This window comes from Gossypium hirsutum, chromosome A01 (assembly GCF_007990345.1).
Source record: "Gossypium hirsutum isolate 1008001.06 chromosome A01, Gossypium_hirsutum_v2.1, whole genome shotgun sequence".
Taxonomy (NCBI): domain Eukaryota; kingdom Viridiplantae; phylum Streptophyta; class Magnoliopsida; order Malvales; family Malvaceae; genus Gossypium; species Gossypium hirsutum.
Window position 1 is genome coordinate 49454941 of NC_053424.1, and position 19510 is coordinate 49474450.

A 19510-nucleotide genomic window follows, 5' to 3' on the forward strand; every position below is an offset into this window, starting at 1 on the left:
ATCTAATTTTATCAATAGTTATTTATATTTGATTTTGGATATAAAATTTGTTCACAGGTGATGAGTAAAATTAACAATTCCAGCGGTGATGAAAGGGAAAATGAAAGGAAAAGAAAGAGATTTTACAATGCATAGAATGTTTTAACTGATTATTTATTGTTGCTTCTTCTATGCAGTTATATTATGAGAAGTATATATTGAAGTAACCATGCATGGATTCAAAACAGTCATGTGAAGCATGGATTCGAGAGATCCTTGACGATTATGAATCATGTTGTATGATTAATTTTAGGATGTCTAAAATTGTATTCACAAGTTTGTTGAGAGTTTTGGAGATAAGATATAACTTGCAAACTTCAAGACACATATCTTCTTGTGAAATGTTGGGAATTTTTTTTTGAACATCTTGGGCACCGATGCCCAATGTCGAGAAAGATTTTAAAGGACAATAAGTCAATATTTTGCAATTGTGCTTGAGTTAGTTTCAAGGATGGTCAATACCCCAAAAAATACGGAATGATTCTAAATATATGCCGTATTTTAAGATTAAAACTTAATATTATATTATTATATTTTAATATTTTTGATCGATTAAAAATATGCATGAGACTAATATGATTATTTGTTCAAGATTGCATAGGTGCAATTGATGGTACTCATATTGCCGCTATTCTTTCACCAAATGAACAAATTCCCTACATAGGAAGATGATGTGCATGATGGAGAAAGTGATGATAACGATGGTGGTGAATCAAACAACTCGAGTTGTTTTGAAATGGAATTAACAAGAGATGCTATAGCTTCTAGTTTAATGAATTCATTTAAATTGTAAATGCTAATGTAAAATTTTTGATGATGTATTTGGTATATAAATATTACCTTTTTTTGAAACTTTAATCCAAATGCATGAATATTTTAATTTAGGTTTATGTTTTCTATATTATGTTAGTATATAATATGGGTTTTATATTCAAATTACATTTTAAAATAAAATAATACAAATGTATTAAAATCATTAATTAAAAATTTAAAAAATTAAAATAATACAACTGTGTTAATATCTAATTACAAATATTTAATGATTATATTTAAATATTTAAAATATAGTTGATATATTCTAATTAAATTTTATAAATAATTAAGGTTAATTACTTAAAAATATTTAAAATTAATATTTCATATATTAAAATATTAACCATAAGTTATAATAAATTATTTTTTTATGTTCTTGCTAAAATATCATAATATTAATTAATTTGAATATTATTTGAATGCATATTTATTACTTTATAATACCATTCTAAAATGAATATTTTATTTTTCAAAAATACTTTTTGACAACAATGCTAAATACTCAAATTTTTTTTCAAAATAATGCTAAACTAGCCCTACATTTGGTGTTTGGTTGATTATTGTTTATGTTAAATTATAAAGTAAAAAGTTAAAAGTTAAAATATGCTTTAAATCCCTATACACTTCATACATTTAGAATTTAATCCTTCTTTCTATTTTCAAAAATATAGCCTTCGACCTTTCATATTTAAAAATTCAAGTCTAGTTAATACAACCACTAAAATTATTTTATTAAATTTTATGGTATCACATTTTGAAATTAATATATATTCATATGTAAGAATAAAAATAATGATGAAATATTGATAAAGATTTTTTCTTAACACACTCATTCGAGATTGTCATGAGATTTTTTTTTGTTAGAATAGCATTATTAATAAAAATTGACGTTAACATTTAAATTAAAATAATTAATAATATTAATTATTTAAACTAACTTATGTTATTATAAAAGTAGAGAGATCGAATTATTAAAATATATACATTACATCTCAAGTTTCGGTATAGCCTAGGGGCCAAAATTGAAATTTCACCATTATCTTAGCGTAAGAAAAACGATGCAGCCCTACAAGAAATGAAAAGCCAAGCGTTAATTCTTAAAACCCTTAGGCTATTCAAATTATATATAACACAATGTTTTAATCAAAAAATTAACTACATTAACTATTTGGACTAATAAATAACATTTTAAAAATAAATTATATTAAAAATTAAAATATATAAATTAAATATTAAATTTAAACATATTAGAACAACCAAAATGTAAAATGCAACGGACTTGGGTTTTATGTACAGGTATATAAATAGGTTTTGAAGCGCCAAAATTTCCATCAACGGAGATAATGCAACGCCACAAAAAATTTCATTTCGAGAAGTCAAATTGGTTTCAAAATCCAGTATTTGAGAAGTTTGATTTATGGACTAAATTGTAAAAGAAGTCAAAATTGAAGGGTTAATGTAAAAAAGCATATGAGAACAAAAAGGGCATTAGCTTAATGTGTCATAGGAGGGAGGGGTTAAGGGCCTCAATTTCATTTCTTTCATCTTCCAGAAATATAAAATATTTAAGAGGCTAAATTAATACAAATACAACTTACATAATCATAACAAGTGATCATTCAAACAAACAAATCTAATCCCAACATTTTTCTCAAAACGGGAGGCAAAAATATAACCAAAACTCAAAACCAATTCAGTTCATTTCAACATAATCATCATAAAATCCAGGTTTAAGAAACAACCATTCTCCCAAATCGCAAGTCTCGATATACGAATACCTACTAAACGTAATTCAAAAGAAATACGGTAGACAATTCAAAACAAGCACAAACCCCAAAAAGTATAAAAATAACCCTTCAACGAAGCCTCCTTGCTTCTCTCTCAGACTCCAGCAATGTGAGGATATCTCCCTCACGAACCGGTCCCTTCACGTTCCTCATAATGAACCGGTTCTGATCATCCAAGAACTTCACTCTCACTTGCGTCACTTGACCTCTTGAACCGGTCCTTCCCATTATTTTCACCACCACAGCAAACTTAATTTGCGAATCCATTCTGCAACAACAACAACAAAAACAAGTCGAATCTTAGATCTTTAACCTTTAGACAAAGATTACTGACCATAAATTTGAAAACCCATTTCGCAAAGAACAACAAAAATATCCTAGAAAACAGCTTGAAAAGAACGGTTCCACGTATAATTGGCTAACATATTCCTAAAACTAACTCAACGGAAACAAATCTAAAGCTAAATATAACTAAAAACGACAACAGAAACTGCGAGAGAAGAAGAGAATACATGGCTGAACCTTGTTTAGGAGATAGAAGGAGGAGCGGCTGCTTCTCTTGTGAGTTTTGAAGAGGGCGTGCGTAAGCAAACCCTAGATGGGTTGTTGTTATATAAACAAATCTTTTTGATTGACGATTATGCCCAAGGGATTTGAGGTTTCTAATCTGGGTGTTTTGGTCATTTCCTGATTCGATTTAGGGCTTTTGGGATTTATCCGTGGGTGTAGGTGAGACGCATGGTTATTAATTAGTAGATCCTTGATTTGGAGTGTTGAGACCGTCTGATCAGCATAATTTTTTAGTTTTAAATTATTTATATTTTTAATTCTTAGCTTGTATTTAAATGTTTTTATGATTTTACACCTTATAAAATATTATAAAGGTATGTGTAAAAATAATATATAATAAATAATATTTATTGACTTAATGATAAATAATTCGTTTATAAATGTATTAAGCATATGTTCAATTCCATGTTAATTTTAGTTTTTTATTTAAAAATTATATAAAAATATGAAAATATAAAAAAAAAAATCAAACTAATAATAGTCAACTAATAAAAAAGATATATTAATAATTTTCTAACTAAATTAGTAGTACTCAATTAACTAATCACACAACTTACTCAAAGATTTAATTAATAATATAGGTAACAACTAAAAAGCATTGATTGAAAATATTCCTAGCGATATTTTATTTATTTTATTTTTATAATAAAAAATATATTAAACAGTAAGTTTTAATATCCTCTAGTTAAGTAAATTATATACATTTATATTAATACAATTATAAATAATTATAATAAATTTAATTTTTTATATTATTTAATAAAATTTAATTTTAAATTTATTGTATTAAGTGAATTAAAATTTTAAATGATACTCAACAAAAAGAAATTAATTCTAAATACTTTTAAAGGATAATATTTGATGTATCGCCAATTTATAAGTTTCGTACACAAGTCAATAATCCATATTAAATGACCTCATCAATAAATAAAAAAAATAAGTATTTAAGGACTTATAATTTTTTTAAAAATTATTTAAGTATAATTAAAATTAATTATTGAGAAGATGAGAAAAAATAATTTTAATTATAATTAAATAAATTTATCGGTTTTTATTTATAGTTCACTAAAATTTTATTCTATTTTACTTAATAATGAGGTAGCTTAAAGTGGTTTCCTAACTATGCATGAGACTTATGCAATGGTAAAGCGTCAATTAATATCTTTATATTTAAACATCAAACACTCCTATTTAAAAATATTATAAATGCGTCAATTGAGTGTTAGCTCAATTATTATAAGCATTATAGCTAGTGTAAGAGAAAGTGGGTTCAAACGTGCTGAAACACATTATTTCTCTTATTTTAACAGTTGAGAAAGACTTTAAATAGTTTTAAACATTGTATTAAAAAAATATTATAAACATAAAAGTATAACTATTTAAAATTTAATCTACTACTGATATATAACTTTTTTTTAATACAAATTGAGATTTTGTCAATTATTAAATATAAATCACTAATTTTTTACTTGTGCAATACGTGTTAATTTTATGTGATAATATAAATACATAAAGTCATCTCATAAATATTTATATATTTTTTAAATAATAGATAAATATGATGAAGATATTGATCAACGTCGTGATGTTGAGAGCCACCACATCGTAACATGTGATGCAAAGTGTAGTGCCATTTGAGCAAAAATTATGCAACATCACAATGTGAACCATATGGCGTTGCAACATCTGATCAAATTTTAAACTAAATTGGTCAAATTTTAAACTAAATTGGTCATTATGCACTTATGTCACAACGTTGCCTTGCCATATTGTGACATCTTTAGTCAGATTAGGGAGTGTATTAAAATGAGTTTTAATACTCCTGTAATTGCTTGAAATTTTTTCAATGTAAAAAAAAATTGATTTTGTCTCGGAATTGGTAATTCAAGTCATTCCAAAAAGTTAAATCGAGAGGTTTCCAATAACGAAGAGTTAGTTTTATAACTTGTTATTCATGGATCATAATTAGATATTAGTCTTAATTTAGATAATATTAAGAAAATTAGAATTTGAGGTATGGACTGTTTTGTAAGGGAATCAATATTTGTGGTGAAAATGTAGAAAATGGTAGAAATTAGATTTAGAAAGAGGTGACACTACAGTAAAACTGACTTTTAGCGGCGTTTTTTTAGGCAAGCATCACTAAAACTATTTGGGGCGTTTTTGCAAGCGCTGCAAAAAATGCCGCTATAGGAAACGCCGCTAAAAGTCATAAAATTTAAAAAATATATATTATAAAATATTATAAAAGTCATGAAAAATATAAAAAAAATTAAAATTCATTATCAAAATATTGAGAAAAAGAATAATATCTATGATACAGATATATATCCCACCAAACAAAAAGTTTATCAATAACAATAAAACAAAATACCCCACTTATCAAACTACACCAGAAATCTAACAAAATACAAATAGAACAAAATAACGACAGAATGCATACTTTAAGATCAGCAGTTAGTTCAAACAAATCGTCACTATGCATGAATTCAGCTAATCCTGGACCATGTATCCAACAAAAACTCAAACCTGAGAAAAAAGAAACAAAAGTTAATGAATGGCATATGAAGGTAAGAACCAACCAAAATAACAAAATCAGATTCCAGTTATTATGAAAGTAGATAACTTATCTTAAGATAAAGTTTTTCTAAATTCAGAACCTTAAATCAGATTAATAATAAAATATGCAATTAACAAGTCAACATTAACGCCACATATAACATCAAATTGCACAACTTAATATACTCAATACATTAGCATAAATAACATCACATTGAACAATGAATTTAACACATTCGAATAGATCAATTTTAAGCTCACTAATGGTTAATTTAGCATGTGAACAGCATATAAATGTTTTGCATTTACAGCATGGTTTAATCAACTTCAAGCAAGAAATTAAATGCTGCATATAAGGAATGACCATGTGCTTAGCCTGCTTGCACAAGGGATATTAGTTTATCCATATGCTTTCAAGTAGAGAAATTTATTCAAGGGGGTTACTGTTTATGAATGGAATGCTTGTTAAGTGCCATCTATTAAAGACTACTTACAGTTTTCTCAAGTCCTTTTCGAACTAGTGGATCACATTCAATAACACCATATCTTCTACTGCCTTTGCTGGTAAAGGATAAATACAAAAAATAAGAAATTCTATTGTGAGTTATGAGTTATGAGTTTAGGCACAAAAAAATTGAAAGGAAAAGATTCTATTGTGAATTCTATAGTAAATCAATATATTTATGGTTTACGAACTTTATCTACAGCCAAATATTTCAAAAAAAAATTCTGAAGTTTAAGATTTTTTTAAGTTATCAAAACGATTTACCTTTTCTTCATCATTATCAAGTGAATCCTTGATAGCATCTACCTTAGAAGCAAGTCTCAGCAAAGTACATCCACCACCGACAACAATACCTTCCTCAACTACTGCCTAATAAATAGCCCAAAACATGCAGTTTTATATGGTATTGAAGGACAATAATTACAAAACAATCATCAAGACAAGCTTCAAGATTCATATATTACCTTAGTTGCATTAAGAGCATCTTCTACTCTTAATTTCTTTTCTTTAAGCTCTGTTTCAGTTTGAGCTCCAACCTTTATATTTTCAAAAGAACATCACATCAAAAATTCGATAGAAATAATATAAAATTTCTTAAAACAAATTCCATATGGATAAACTACATAGAACATCACATCAAAAATTGGATAGAAATAATATAAAATAAGTTATGTTTTACATTTTTAGGATGCAATAATCATATTGATTGAAACACTTTTGAGAGGATGACATATATTTCATCATTGCTAAATTAGATTACCTTGTAGGGTACATTATCAGATGGGAGGGTGGTGGCTGTGAAGCAACTTTCAGTAGCATCTCACCAAGAAAAGAGTCAATTTATTGCTGAAGTAGCCACCATATCAGCAGTGCAACATCATTCTCAATAATGAATATGCTCAATCTATTCATTATTTCAGTTTCCTAATAATAAAAAAGAAATAAAGTTAAACATTTTATTTAATAATGAAAAAAATTGAAAGCAACATTTTATTGCTTGATCAAGATGTTTGACTAATATAAAATAATATACACATATATTTAAAAAAAACTATGTATTTGTTTTCTTAAATGGTGAATGTTTTGAATTAAGGAACATTATTAAATTAAAAATAAAAATTTGCATGTGGTGACTATAACCTAATATCTAAATCATATAAAAATTCGTGTTAATTAATTTATTGAACAACTAAAAAAAGAAAAAAGAAAGAGAAATACACGCCAATAATAATTCATGTCAATCATATAAGCCTCATTTGTTATGAACAACAGCAGTCCCAAAACAAGTAGCAATAGCCATAGGCAGGATCTTGTAGTATCCAACATCTATGTACCTTAAACATTTAATGAAATGGTAGAATTGAATTACGCAACTAATTATAAAGCAATGAACATGAAACAGAGCGCACCAATATTCTAATTATATATAGGTGGTACCTGCAGCAAGTGGAAATAGAGGGAAGATGGGGAGAAGGATCAAAGAGCTGAAGAATAGGATCAAAGAGCTATATGATGACAAAAAAATGCACATCAGCACTAGGGTTGCCGGAACCATGTAAGTCTCTTTAGACTTCTGTTCAGGAGTTCTTAATGCCTTCCTTTTTTTGCATTTAAACAAATGTAAACCAAGTAACTAGATTACAATAGCTCTTAGCAATTAAACACAAATAGCATGGAAATATCTAACTTTAAAGTTCTCTCATGTACCGCAAACATAATTATATGAAGATAAATGAACAAACTTTGATTAGCATTTGAAACAAAGACACACTTGTAATTTCTTTATGGTTGACCCATCTTATTGAAATGTAGCTCTTTTGTTGCAGAAATCTTGGGCAGACGAGATCTTCTAAGAACAACATTTCGTCTACTAAGAAATGAAAACGAATAAATGGAAGCTAAAGATGACAATCTATTGGAAGATGATGAAAGCTTCTTATCCATGACCAGACCATTAGGTGCAACGAATGAGCCAACTTATGCCATGGCTATGAAAGAGGATGCCATCTTACTCTCTTAATAAGCTGAAAAATATTCAAAACCATGGTTTTAGAATCAAGGTTATCTCAAATGCAAATTGACGAATAAGTAAATTTTTTTTAAATATTTTAATTTCTACAACTAAAACACAATAAAAAAACAAATGAAGGTAAAATTTGCTCAACAATGAATGAACAACTAAACTAATAACCATAATATATCTATTTTGATTTGTACAAACTGTGATTAAAGTTTTTCTCAAACATCATCGTGTGAACTTGTATAAAAAAAAACTCACCACCTGAATAAATCGAGAGAAAATTCATTCATAGAATTCAAACCTGAGACTTCAAATAATGCCTTTCTAATACTACAACCATACAATAATATTTTAGGATTTCAGGGTATATATAAATATATACGTTCGTTCTCCATATTCCTACAACATGTAAATATCTTTAGAATACACACTTTGAAACCCAAACCCTATTCTCTTACCCATTTTTTTCCTTCTAATCTCTCTACGCCTGTGATGAAATGGAATCTCCAACCCTAAATAGAGCAGTAAGAAGACTGAGATTACGTACCGTTAAATACAAATGTTGAGGGTGCACCATCTGCAGGCAGGCAGGCAGGCTTATTCATTTGGGACCATTGCAGATTGTCGTCTGCAAATTTTTAGTGTTTGAACTTCAGGCTATAGTTTTTAGCTGATCTGACGACAATAGCTTCCTGGAGACTGCCGGCGAATGCAAGATACAAAGAAGATTCACAGAAAAAAAATTTGGGAAATAGATCGAGGTTAAGGGTTATGGGAAAACTACTGATATTTTTAGCAGAGCAAATCAAAGGGACTTTGGCGAAAATCAAAGGTATTTTGATTTGGGGATTTTGAGAAATCGATTTGAGGATATCCAATTGGGGGAAATTTTAGGGGATTTGGAGATTCAAGGTTTGGGGAACTAAACGTTCGGGGGTAATCTGCATTGGGGGAAAGTAAAGGGAATTTAGGACTCTAAAAAACGAAGTGTTTTCAATCTATTAAGAGATGTTTATGGCGTTTATTATGAAAACGATGGTAATTTATATTTTTTGCGGCGTTTTTAAAAAACGCCATTAAGTATGCACTCCAATAATTTTTTCTTTCTTTTTTTTTCTTTTATTATTATTATTATTATTATTATTTACTAAAATGGTTAAATTTTAATTTGGTCTCTCTAATATATTTAAATTTCAATTTTTTTTGCATATACTTTAATTTTTAATATCATTTAGTCTATATATTTTTATAATATTATTAATTAATCCAAATAGTTAATATTATTAACTTTTTGATTAAAACATTACATGACAATATATAATTTGAATATTAAATCTTAGAGAATAGAGATTGAAATTTGGTTTCCCATTTTTTATAGGTTTGTGTCGTTCTTTTACATTAATATCTATATATATACACAACATTATATATCCATATGAAATTTATTTTTACGGTTTAGAGTTTTAGGATTTAGGATTTTTTATTTAAGGGTTTAAGGGTTTAGTGCCTATAGTTTAGGGTTTTATAATTTAGGATTTAGGGTTTAAGGTTTAAGATTTAGAGCTTTATGATTTATGATTTTGTATTTAAGGGCTTAAGGGTTTAGTGATTCAGGTTTAGGGTTTAAGATTTAGAGTTTTAGGATTTAAGATTTTATATTTAAGGGTTTAGTGATTCGAGTTTAAGGGTTTAAGGTTTAAGATTTTGTATTTAAGGGTTTAAGGGAGTGTTTATGGGTTTAGGGTTTAGGGATAATTAATTCAATATTTTAAAATTAATACTATCTCTTTTACGATTATATAAGAAATTATTTAATATATAAATTAAAAACAATTAATAAGTCATATACCCAAAAAACTTTAAAATTATTTTAAATAATAGTATTTTAATTTTTTTCATTTTTAAAAAATATTTTTCTATGTTCTTACTTTCAGATTTTTTCTACGTGTAATTATTTTTTGAAGAATTTAAATATTCAATTAAAAATAAATTGTATTTTAATTAATATAAATAAACTTGTTAAAATCAGATAAATGTTTTTTGCGGCATTTTTCAGAAAGCGCCGCTAATGCTCAAATCTATAGCGGCGTTTTTTAAAAAGCGCTACTAATGCTCAATCTATAGCGGCATTTTTTAAAAAGCGCCGCTAATGCTCGGTCTTTAGCTACGTTTTTTAAAAAGCGCCTCTAATGCTCGATCTATAGCGACATTTTTTATCCAAATGCCGCTAAAAACCTGTTTTGTTATAGTGTGAGACCTTTATTTGGCAATTAGCCCAAGGGTATGTGAGCAAATAATCCATTTATTAGATGCCAAAAGAGGGAATGATTGAGCTGGTTTCATTTCACTATACCTTTTCCATTTTCTCTCAAAAATTCTCTTCAATTTTCTCTTAATTTTTTCTATAGATCTTGAGTCTAAATCATCCATTCCAGTTTGGTAAGTCAATTTCTTACTAATTTCTTCATTAGATCAAGTTTGAAAAATCAATTTCATTATCTTTTTTATTCTTTCTTAGCACCATTGGTTGATGAAAAGAAAGGAAGTTTAAGTTCTTTGAATTTTCTTGATCCATTTCCATCAAATTCAAATTGGTAAGTAGATTTTTCCATTTTTTTCTTATTGTTATAATCTTGATATCACCATTTCTTTCTCCACTATTCTTTCACATCAAATTCACTGTAGAATGGGGAGTTAAGTTTTCTTATAGATTTCTTGGTGATGATTAAGTGTTTTTTTAAGTTTAAGATGTCGTTAGGATATAAAAAAAACCAAATTTATGAAGGTTTTGGGTGAGTTCCTAAATTTTTAAGTTAAGCTTTATAGAGAGAAAGAGAGTAAAGTTTTGTTATGTGCCAATTGCAAGGTATTGAACTTGGATACCACATAGGAAAGTAAGAGATTTCCTAGTGGGTTCTATATGGACCTAAGCTTTCTAACCTCAATAGCTAGCTTTTGGGGTGTGGTTCTCCAAAGGTCCGTATCAATTGATATAAGAGCCAACTATTGTGTTTCTCAGTTGCAATGGCGTGGGTGGTGACACAAATATTGTAGTGTTCACCCGGGGTTAGATTAAGCTAACGCAAAGCTATCACGCAACAATTGTCATCTCTGTTTAAATTTATGTTATTTTTATTATTATTTATTTATGTTTAATTGTAAAAACACAATGTTTGGCTTTAGGGAACTTAATGAAACGATGGGTTATAGCTAAGGTCTGGGTCATGTTAAAATGGCGTGTTTTATGTTTCTGTTTCAGGAGCCGTTATTCTTTCCCTCTTAAGTAGGATCCATGGGAAGAAATGGTTATGAAAATACAACACCAATTTTGGTTCTCTCTCAACTCTCTCTCTCGAATTTATACCTTTCTTATCTTTTTCTCCTGTATTTTTTTTTGTTAATTTCTTCCTTGTATTAAGTTCTTGGTTTTTGTTTGAATTAAGAGAGGTATAGAGTGATTATGAGTTATAGATAATTAACAAAGTATTGGATTTTAATTTGAGGAAGTTTGTATTGGAGTTCTCTTTAAGTGTTTCAAAAAGCAAAAATAGAATTTCGTTATATCAAAATGTATCATTTCCATAGATTTAGGATTTTTTTATTGTTATTCTAACTTGATTTATTGTTTTGTTGATGAATTTGAAGCTAAAGAAGTTGGAGAAAGTTTGAATGTGAAGAGGAAGAAGAGAGTAACTGAAACATAATTGGTTTCAATTTGTGCATTCTAATTTTTTTTATATGCATTATGTTTATATCTAAGTTGCTAGCTTAGAAATTGTTTTTGTAGTAGTAGTGTCATATGTTTAGTAGGTAAATGATATGATATGTGTATGAAGCTCAAGTTGATCTTCAATGAACTAAGTGAATGTTGTTAATTGATATGTTTTCATGAAGATACTAGATGAAAATCAAGTTGTTATTAATTCGTTGATATGTTTTGGATGTTGATCATGTTGGATTAAATGTTTTTAATTGTTAATGGCACCATTAAATGATATTGTATAGTTTTTGGGTATAGTTGGCATGCCATAGGATGTGTGAAGCTTTTCAAAGATTTTGTGTTTATGTGTTAGCTTAGTGTACCTGGGAGATTCGTTTTGTGGTGCTTTGCACAATTATTTTGGGAAGCTTTGGTTAAGTCATGTTATACACACACCAAATATTTATTATATTGTGTACTTGACTATTGTGCTTACTTACTACTTTTCTAGGATTTAATTAGATATTTGTGTATCCTTTTATGATTCCAAGTTCGATTAATAAGAGCAATGCTTTAATAAACAATGATAATAGAATTTGAATTCTCATGTTGGTTTAAATTGTACAATGCAATTAAACATGCTATGGTGCTTATTATAAAAAGTGGAAATGTATGGTTTCAATGTATAATCATGGTGATATAATGTTTTTAAATGGCATTTTATTTATGTTCAATGTTGTTGTGACACTGTACATTGATGTTTGTTTAGTCTGCTTTCAATTTAGCTAATTCATGAGTTATATTAGAACTTGGATATGCACCACTTAGCTTTACTAGAAAAGCTGACTGTGTGCATTGGTGTTCTGTGCGTAATTTATAGGGATTTTAGAGTGGTTCTTCATATAAGGCAGCATCACACATTCCAGCTGTTAGAATTAAATGACCCGAATCCTTATTTAAATAAAATAGAAGTAAAATCCATATAGAACTACACTTCTTTTATTTTATTTTAGAATAAGGTTTTTTAAACCTTATTAAACTCCATCTATTTTATATTGATTAGAATATGGTGTTTCAATCTTACTAGAATATGGCTTTACAAGCCTATAAATAGACATAGTCTATTCCTCTTGTAAAAGAATTCGAATTCGACATAGTGAATTTTCTTCTCTTCTGCCCGTGGTTTTTTTCCCGAAAGGGTTTCCACGTAAAAATCTGTGTGTTTTTTATTTTATTTTATTTTATTTTCACAAATTGGTATCCGAGCTTCCGGGTTGTTCATCTCTATCACGGTAATAGCGTCTTTGAAGTATAAAATTCCACTAATGGATCGCAACACCAGATTTGTGTTGTGGCAGATTAAGATGTAAGCAGTTCTTGCGCAGATAGATCTGGAGGATGCCCTGCTAGGGATAGATAAGATGCCTTTGACATTAACAGATGAAGAGTAGAAGCGTAAGGATCGAAAGGCATTAACACAATTACATCTGCATTTGTCCAACGAAATTTTGTAGGATGTGATGAAAAAGAAGACTGCCGTTACATTATGGAAGAGGCTAGAACAACTATGTATGTCGAAAACTCTAACAAGCAAGTTGCATATGAAGCAGCGTCTTTATGCTCATCGTTTGGAGGAAGTTGCATCTGTACATGAACACTTAACAATGTTTAAAGAAATTATCTCAAACTTGGAGGCCATGGAGGTTCAGTATGATAAGGAAGATCTAGGGTTGATTCTACTTTGTTCGTTGCCCCTGTCTTATTCAACCTTTAGAGACACAATTTTATATAGCCACGAGTCTCTCTCAGTTGATGAGGTTTATGATTCTTTGACCTCATATGATAAGATGAAACATTTTGTGGTTAAACCCGACTCTCAGGGAGAGGGTCTCATTGTTCGTAGGAGACAAGATTAGAATGCTGATGATGATCGTAGAAGGACACAGGAATGGAATCCTCACGGTAAATCTAAAGGTAGATCAAAGTCTTCAAATGAGGTAAAACTTGTAACTTTTGCAAGAAGAAAGGGCACATTAAATCTGAGTGCTATAAGCTACAGAACAAGATTAAAAGGGAGACTGCGATTCAAAAGGGAAAACAACCAGAAAATTTCGGTGAAGCTGATGTTGTAGAAGACTACAGCGATGGTGAACTTTTAGTCGCTTCTGTCAATGATTCTAAAGTAAGCGAGGAGTGGATACTTGATTCAGGCTGCACCTTCCACATGAGTTCTAATCGAGATTGGTTTACAACTTACGAAACAGTGTCTGAAGGTGTGTTTTGATGGGAAATAATGCTTCATGTAAAATCATAGGTGTTGGAACAATTAAAGTTAAGTGTTTGATGGAGTTGTCAGAACACTTAGTGACGTACAACATGTTCTAGAATTGAAGAGAAATTTAATTTCGTAAATGTACTCTTGATTCAAAAGGGTACAGATACACAACTAAAAGTGGAGTTTTAAAGATTTCCAAAAGTTCCCTTGTTGTGATGAAAGGGTAGAGAAAGACTACCAAGTTATATGTTTTACAGGGTTCTACTGTTACTGGTGATGCAGCTGTCACTTCCTCTTCCTTGTCAGATGATGATATTACTAAACTTTGGCATATGCGCTTAGGGCAAATGAGTGAGAATGGCATGGCAGAATTGAGCAAAAGAGGACTTCTTGATGGGTAAGGGATTTGCAAATTAAAGTTTTGTGAGCACTGTATTTTTGGGAAGCAAAAGAGAGTTCGATTCACCAGAGGAATCTATAACACGAAGGGAATGTTGGAGTATATTCATTCTGATCTGTGGGGGCCATCCAGAGTGTCTTTGAGAGGTGGAGCTAATTATATGCTAACTTTTATTGATGATTTTTTTCTAGAAAAGTTTTGGCGTTCTTCCTGAAGCAGAAAAGAAATGTGTTTTCCTCATTTAATTCTTGGAAAATTATGACTGAAAAATAGACAGGAAAACAAATAAAATGCCTCTGCATAGACAATGGCTTAGAGCTCTATTCTGATGAGTTTAATAGATTGTGCAAGTCAGAAGGGATCATGAGACACTTGACAGTTCGTCATACTCCACAGCAAAATGGCATTGTAGAACGAACGAATAGAACGGTCATGGAGAAGGTTCGATGTAGTCAAATGCCAACTTACCGAAGTTGTTTTGGGCAGAAGCAGCCTCTACTGCATGTTTTTTGATCAACCGATCTCCATCCGTTTCCATTGAGAAAAAGACTCCACAAGAGGTATAGTTTGGTAATCCTGCTAATTATTCTGACTTAAGATCTTTGGGTGTCCTGCGTATGCTCATGTTGATAATGGAAAATTGGAACCGAGATCCATTAAATGTGTTTTTCTTGGTTATAAAGTTGGTGTAAAAAGGTATAAGTTATGGTGTCCTGAAAAAATAAAAGTTGTGATTAGCAGAGATGTTGTTTTTGATGAAACTACTATGCTATCTAACTTATCTCTTAAAGACTCTTCCAATAAAAAAAATCAAAAGCAGGTGGAGCATTAGATTAATATAGAGTCGAATCTTCAAACCAGTACAAAAATTGAGAATAGAGTTGCTTCATCACCGCAATACTCTATCACCAAAAACAGAACTAGAATAGAAATTAAACCTCCAAAGAAGTATGTCGAGGCTCATCTAGTTGCTTATGCTTTAAATGTGGCTGAAGATATAGATACGAATCAAGAGCCATCTAATTATTCTAAGGCGGTTAGCTATGAAGACTCAGAAAAGTGGATATTTACTATGCAAGAGGAGATGAAATCACTCCACAAAAATAGAACATGGGATCTTGTGAAACTTCCTAAAGGTAAAAAGGCTGTTCATTGTAAATGGGTTTTTAAAAAGAAAGAAGGGACTCCAGGAGTTGAAGAACCTAGATATAAAGCAAGGCTTGTTGCAAAGGGTTACAGTCAAATTCCATGAGTGGGCTTCACAGATGTGTTCTCCCTAGTTGTTAAGCATAGTTCGATTCGAGCTTTGCTTGGTATTGTGGCCATGCATGATTTGGAGCTTGAGCAGTTAGATGTAAAAATTGTATTTTTGCATGGAGAAGTTGAGGAGGATATTTACATGCAACAACTAGAGGGTTTTACAGTCTCAGAAAAAGAGGACTATGTTTGTTTGCTGAAAAAGTCCCTTTACGGTTTGAAACAGTCGCCAAGATAGTGGTACAAGAGGTTTGATTCCTTTATGAATTCTCATGATTTCAAAAGAAGTAGTTTTGACAGTTGTGTTTACTTTAAGAAAAACAATGATGGTTCTTTTGTGTATCTACTTCTTTATGTTGATGACATGTTGATAGCAACAAATGATAAATGAGAGATAAGAAAGGTCAAAGCCCGACTAAGTGAAGAATTTGAGATGAAAGATTTGGGACCAGTAAAGAGGATACTTGGTATGGAGGCTCTCAGAGATAGAAAAGCAAGTAAATTATACCAAGTCAGAAGGGGTACATTGACAAAGTTCTTTGCAGGTTCAATATGCAGAGTGCTAAGCCTATTAGTACTCCTTTAGCAGCCCATTTCAGACTTTCATCGGCTTTGTCTCCACAATTAGATGAGGAGATTGAGTACATGTCACATGTTCCATACTCTAGTGCAGTGGGATCTCTCATGTATGCTATGGTCTGTTCACGTCCAGATTTATCATATGCAGCAGTGTAGTTAGCATATACATGGGAAATCCTGGTAAAGAACATTGGAAAGTAGTTCAGTGGATTTTAAGATACTTACGAGGTACTATTGATGTTTGCTTATAGTTTGGAAGAACTAGAGATAGAGTCATTGGATATGTTGATGCTGATTTTGTTGGAGACCTTGATAGAAGAAGATCTCTCATAGGTTATGTCTTTATAATCAGAGGTTGTGCAATCAGTTGGAAAGCAACTTTGCAAACTACAATCGCTTTGTCTACCACTGAAGCTGAGTACATGGCGATTACTGAGGCTTGTAAAGAAGCTATTTGGTTGAAGGGACTCTTTAATGAACTCAATGAAGACCTTCAAATCAGTACAGTATTTTGTGACAGTCAGAGTGCAATCTTCCTTACAAAAGATCAAATGTTTCATGAGAGAACAAAACAATTGATGTTCGATATCATTTTGTTCATAATATTATTGCTCGTGGTGATATTGTTGTGAGCAAAATTAGTACTCATGAAAATCCTGCTGATATGATGACTAAGTCACTTCTTATAACCAAGTTTGAGCATTTCTTAGACTTGGTTGGAGTTCATTGTTGAAGTTAAACCCTTAAGGGGTTTTATGAAAGAGGTGGAAAACTTGTTCGTTGAGAGTTCACGATGAAGAACTTGTTCATTGAGAATTCGTGTCAATGTGGAGATTGTTAGAATTAAATGACCCGAATCCTTATTTAAATAAAATACAGTGGTAAAATAAAATAGAAGTAAAACCCATATAGAACTACACTTCTTTTATTTTATTTTAGAATAAGGTTTTTTAAACCTTATTAAACTCCATCTATTTTATATTGATTAGAATAAGGTGTTTCAATCTTACTAGAATATGGCTTTACAAGCCTATAAATAGACATAGTCTATTCCTCTTATAAAAGAATTCGAATTCGACATAGTGAATTTTCTTCTCTTCTGCCTGTGGTTTTTTCCTGAAAGGGTTTCCACGTAAAAATCTGTGTGTTCTTTATTTTTTATTTTATTTTATTTTCATACCAGCTAATCAATTAATTTGTAATGCATTTTAGGCTTTTCTAGTAGTCATGACATGTACTTAAGCTTTAATTTTGATCCTTTAAGGTACTTGACTTGGTTAATTTTTTTTTTTGTCATTTGGCTTATTTGGTACATGTTTGATATTTATGGTAACTTTGATGCACTAATTTTTATCACTTGTTAAGAGATTTTGAGATTATGTATGTTGATACAAATTTCTTTTCAATTACCTAGTTGGCCAAAATTTGATAATATGTCATATCATGAATGTGCATGTTATATACAAATTTTGATATGTTAATTTTGTTGGTATTGGTTTGGACTTATGCTAGTATGTTTGGGTATGTGTTTGGAATAGGTTCGTTGCAAAAATTTAACCTGAATCTGGTATAGATACCTCATACCAAGGTATTGGAACCTCATAGTGGGTATCAATACCCATACTTCAAGTTTTGGTACTTTCGAAAGTTAGTAGCCAAAAATTTGAATATAAACTCGAGCTTGGCTCGAGGTATAATCGAGCTACTCGATCTTGATATTATTTACCAATTTTTGTACTAGAGCCCAAGCTCGATTCAATAATCAAGCTTAGGGTTATATAATATATATTAAGGGTAATAACGTAATTTAATAATATAAAAATATAAAAAGCTCGATAAGCCTTGCGAGCCATTCGAGTTAAGTATTAATAAGCTCAAATTCAACTCGATCAATAGCTCAAGTTACTCATGCTTGAGCTCGGCAGCATAATTACTAAATTGAGATTGATTTTTTTTAGTTGAACTCGAGTAGCTTGCGAGCACTAGTGTCTTATTTACATCGCTAGTAGAGGATGAATGTTTATGTTTTTCATGAAAACTAAACAAGCGAGATAAATTATTTATATGTTTAAGGATTAAAATTTCTATCAAGACCTTTACACCCATGGGTGGTGAATTCAATTTAAATTCCTGATACGTTTTTTTTTATTTTTTTAAGAGGTATGTTTAAATATTATACACAACCGTACAAAAATATACATAAACAGTTACAATTTTAAGATTTTCAAAATTTTACAATGATATCTACATTGATAGGTGTCAAGATTCTTTAAACATTTTATAATCATTTTCTTGAATTTGGAAAAATTTGGAGCGACTAATCTTGCAAATCATAAGTAATGGACAGATTTACATAAAAATGCCAATTTTTTAAAAAAATTACCAGATTAGACCATTTTTTCAAAAGAATTATGGGACTAGGTCGAAATAACGAAAACGCTTTCAGTTGAAAGCGTTTTTAGCTAATTTGTAGGAAAACGCTTCCAGTTGGAAGCGTTTTCCCCCAACGGTTACTCCCAATGACTATTTTCTCCAATGACTATTGAATTAGCTATTGTGACTAACGGTCATTCTTTTTCAATGTAATGCCCCATTTGATTTTTTTAATTCAATCTCAATTCTCTCTCAAATTTCTCTCATTTCCCTATTAATTTCTCACTTAAATTTTATTTCTCTCTCAACTCTCTTTTTTTGTATTAAAATTGTCTTAAGATTTTCATAAATTATTTTTTCTATTACAATTTATTTCGTGTTTTTCGAAATTAGCAATGGCACAATCTCTAATCGTTTGGATGACAACCACATTTTTGTCAATAAATTACAAATGGTAAGAATTTTTTATTATATTTAATGTAATTTAATTTAAATATTTTCTTGCTATATTGGAATTTAATATTTTGTATGTTTTTTTTATAAATAGGCGGAAAATTGAATTTTGGAGATGTATATTCATACTCTAACTACTCCTCCATCACCCTTAATCAAACCCCACTAAAGGGATGCCTG

At 30.0% G+C, this 19510-nt stretch overlaps 1 protein-coding gene and 1 long non-coding RNA gene across 11 annotated transcripts; both read right to left on the reverse strand.

The window, feature by feature from the left end:
- Positions 1 to 2524: 2524 nt before the first annotated feature.
- LOC107899233 (40S ribosomal protein S28) lies at positions 2525 to 3412 on the reverse strand. Of its 2 annotated transcripts, none has more exons than XR_001684622.2 (2): positions 3162 to 3412; positions 2525 to 2907 (listed from the first exon to the last, which is right to left on the reverse strand). XR_001684622.2 is itself a non-coding variant. In XM_016824886.2 (2 exons), the coding sequence occupies exon 2, from the start codon at positions 2904 to 2906 to the stop codon at positions 2709 to 2711; it is 198 nt and encodes a 65-aa protein (XP_016680375.1). In that variant the 5' UTR covers position 2907; positions 3152 to 3261; the 3' UTR covers positions 2525 to 2708. The 2 variants fall into 2 exon arrangements, 1 of the variants encoding a protein (XP_016680375.1); XM_016824886.2 differs by having other exon boundaries at positions 3152 to 3261.
- Positions 3413 to 5472: 2060 nt separating this feature from the next.
- Positions 5473 to 9309, reverse strand: LOC107934776 (uncharacterized). 9 transcript variants are annotated; one of them, XR_001694057.2, is made up of 9 exons: positions 8841 to 9282; positions 8045 to 8297; positions 7711 to 7778; positions 7492 to 7607; positions 7034 to 7197; positions 6738 to 6809; positions 6538 to 6642; positions 6263 to 6329; positions 5473 to 5738 (listed from the first exon to the last, which is right to left on the reverse strand). It is a non-coding gene; the product is annotated as an uncharacterized lncRNA (long non-coding RNA). The 9 variants fall into 9 exon arrangements; XR_001694053.2 differs by having other exon boundaries at positions 7711 to 8297; positions 8841 to 9307; XR_001694058.2 differs by lacking the exon at positions 7492 to 7607.
- Between the last annotated feature and the right edge of the window lie 10201 nt (positions 9310 to 19510).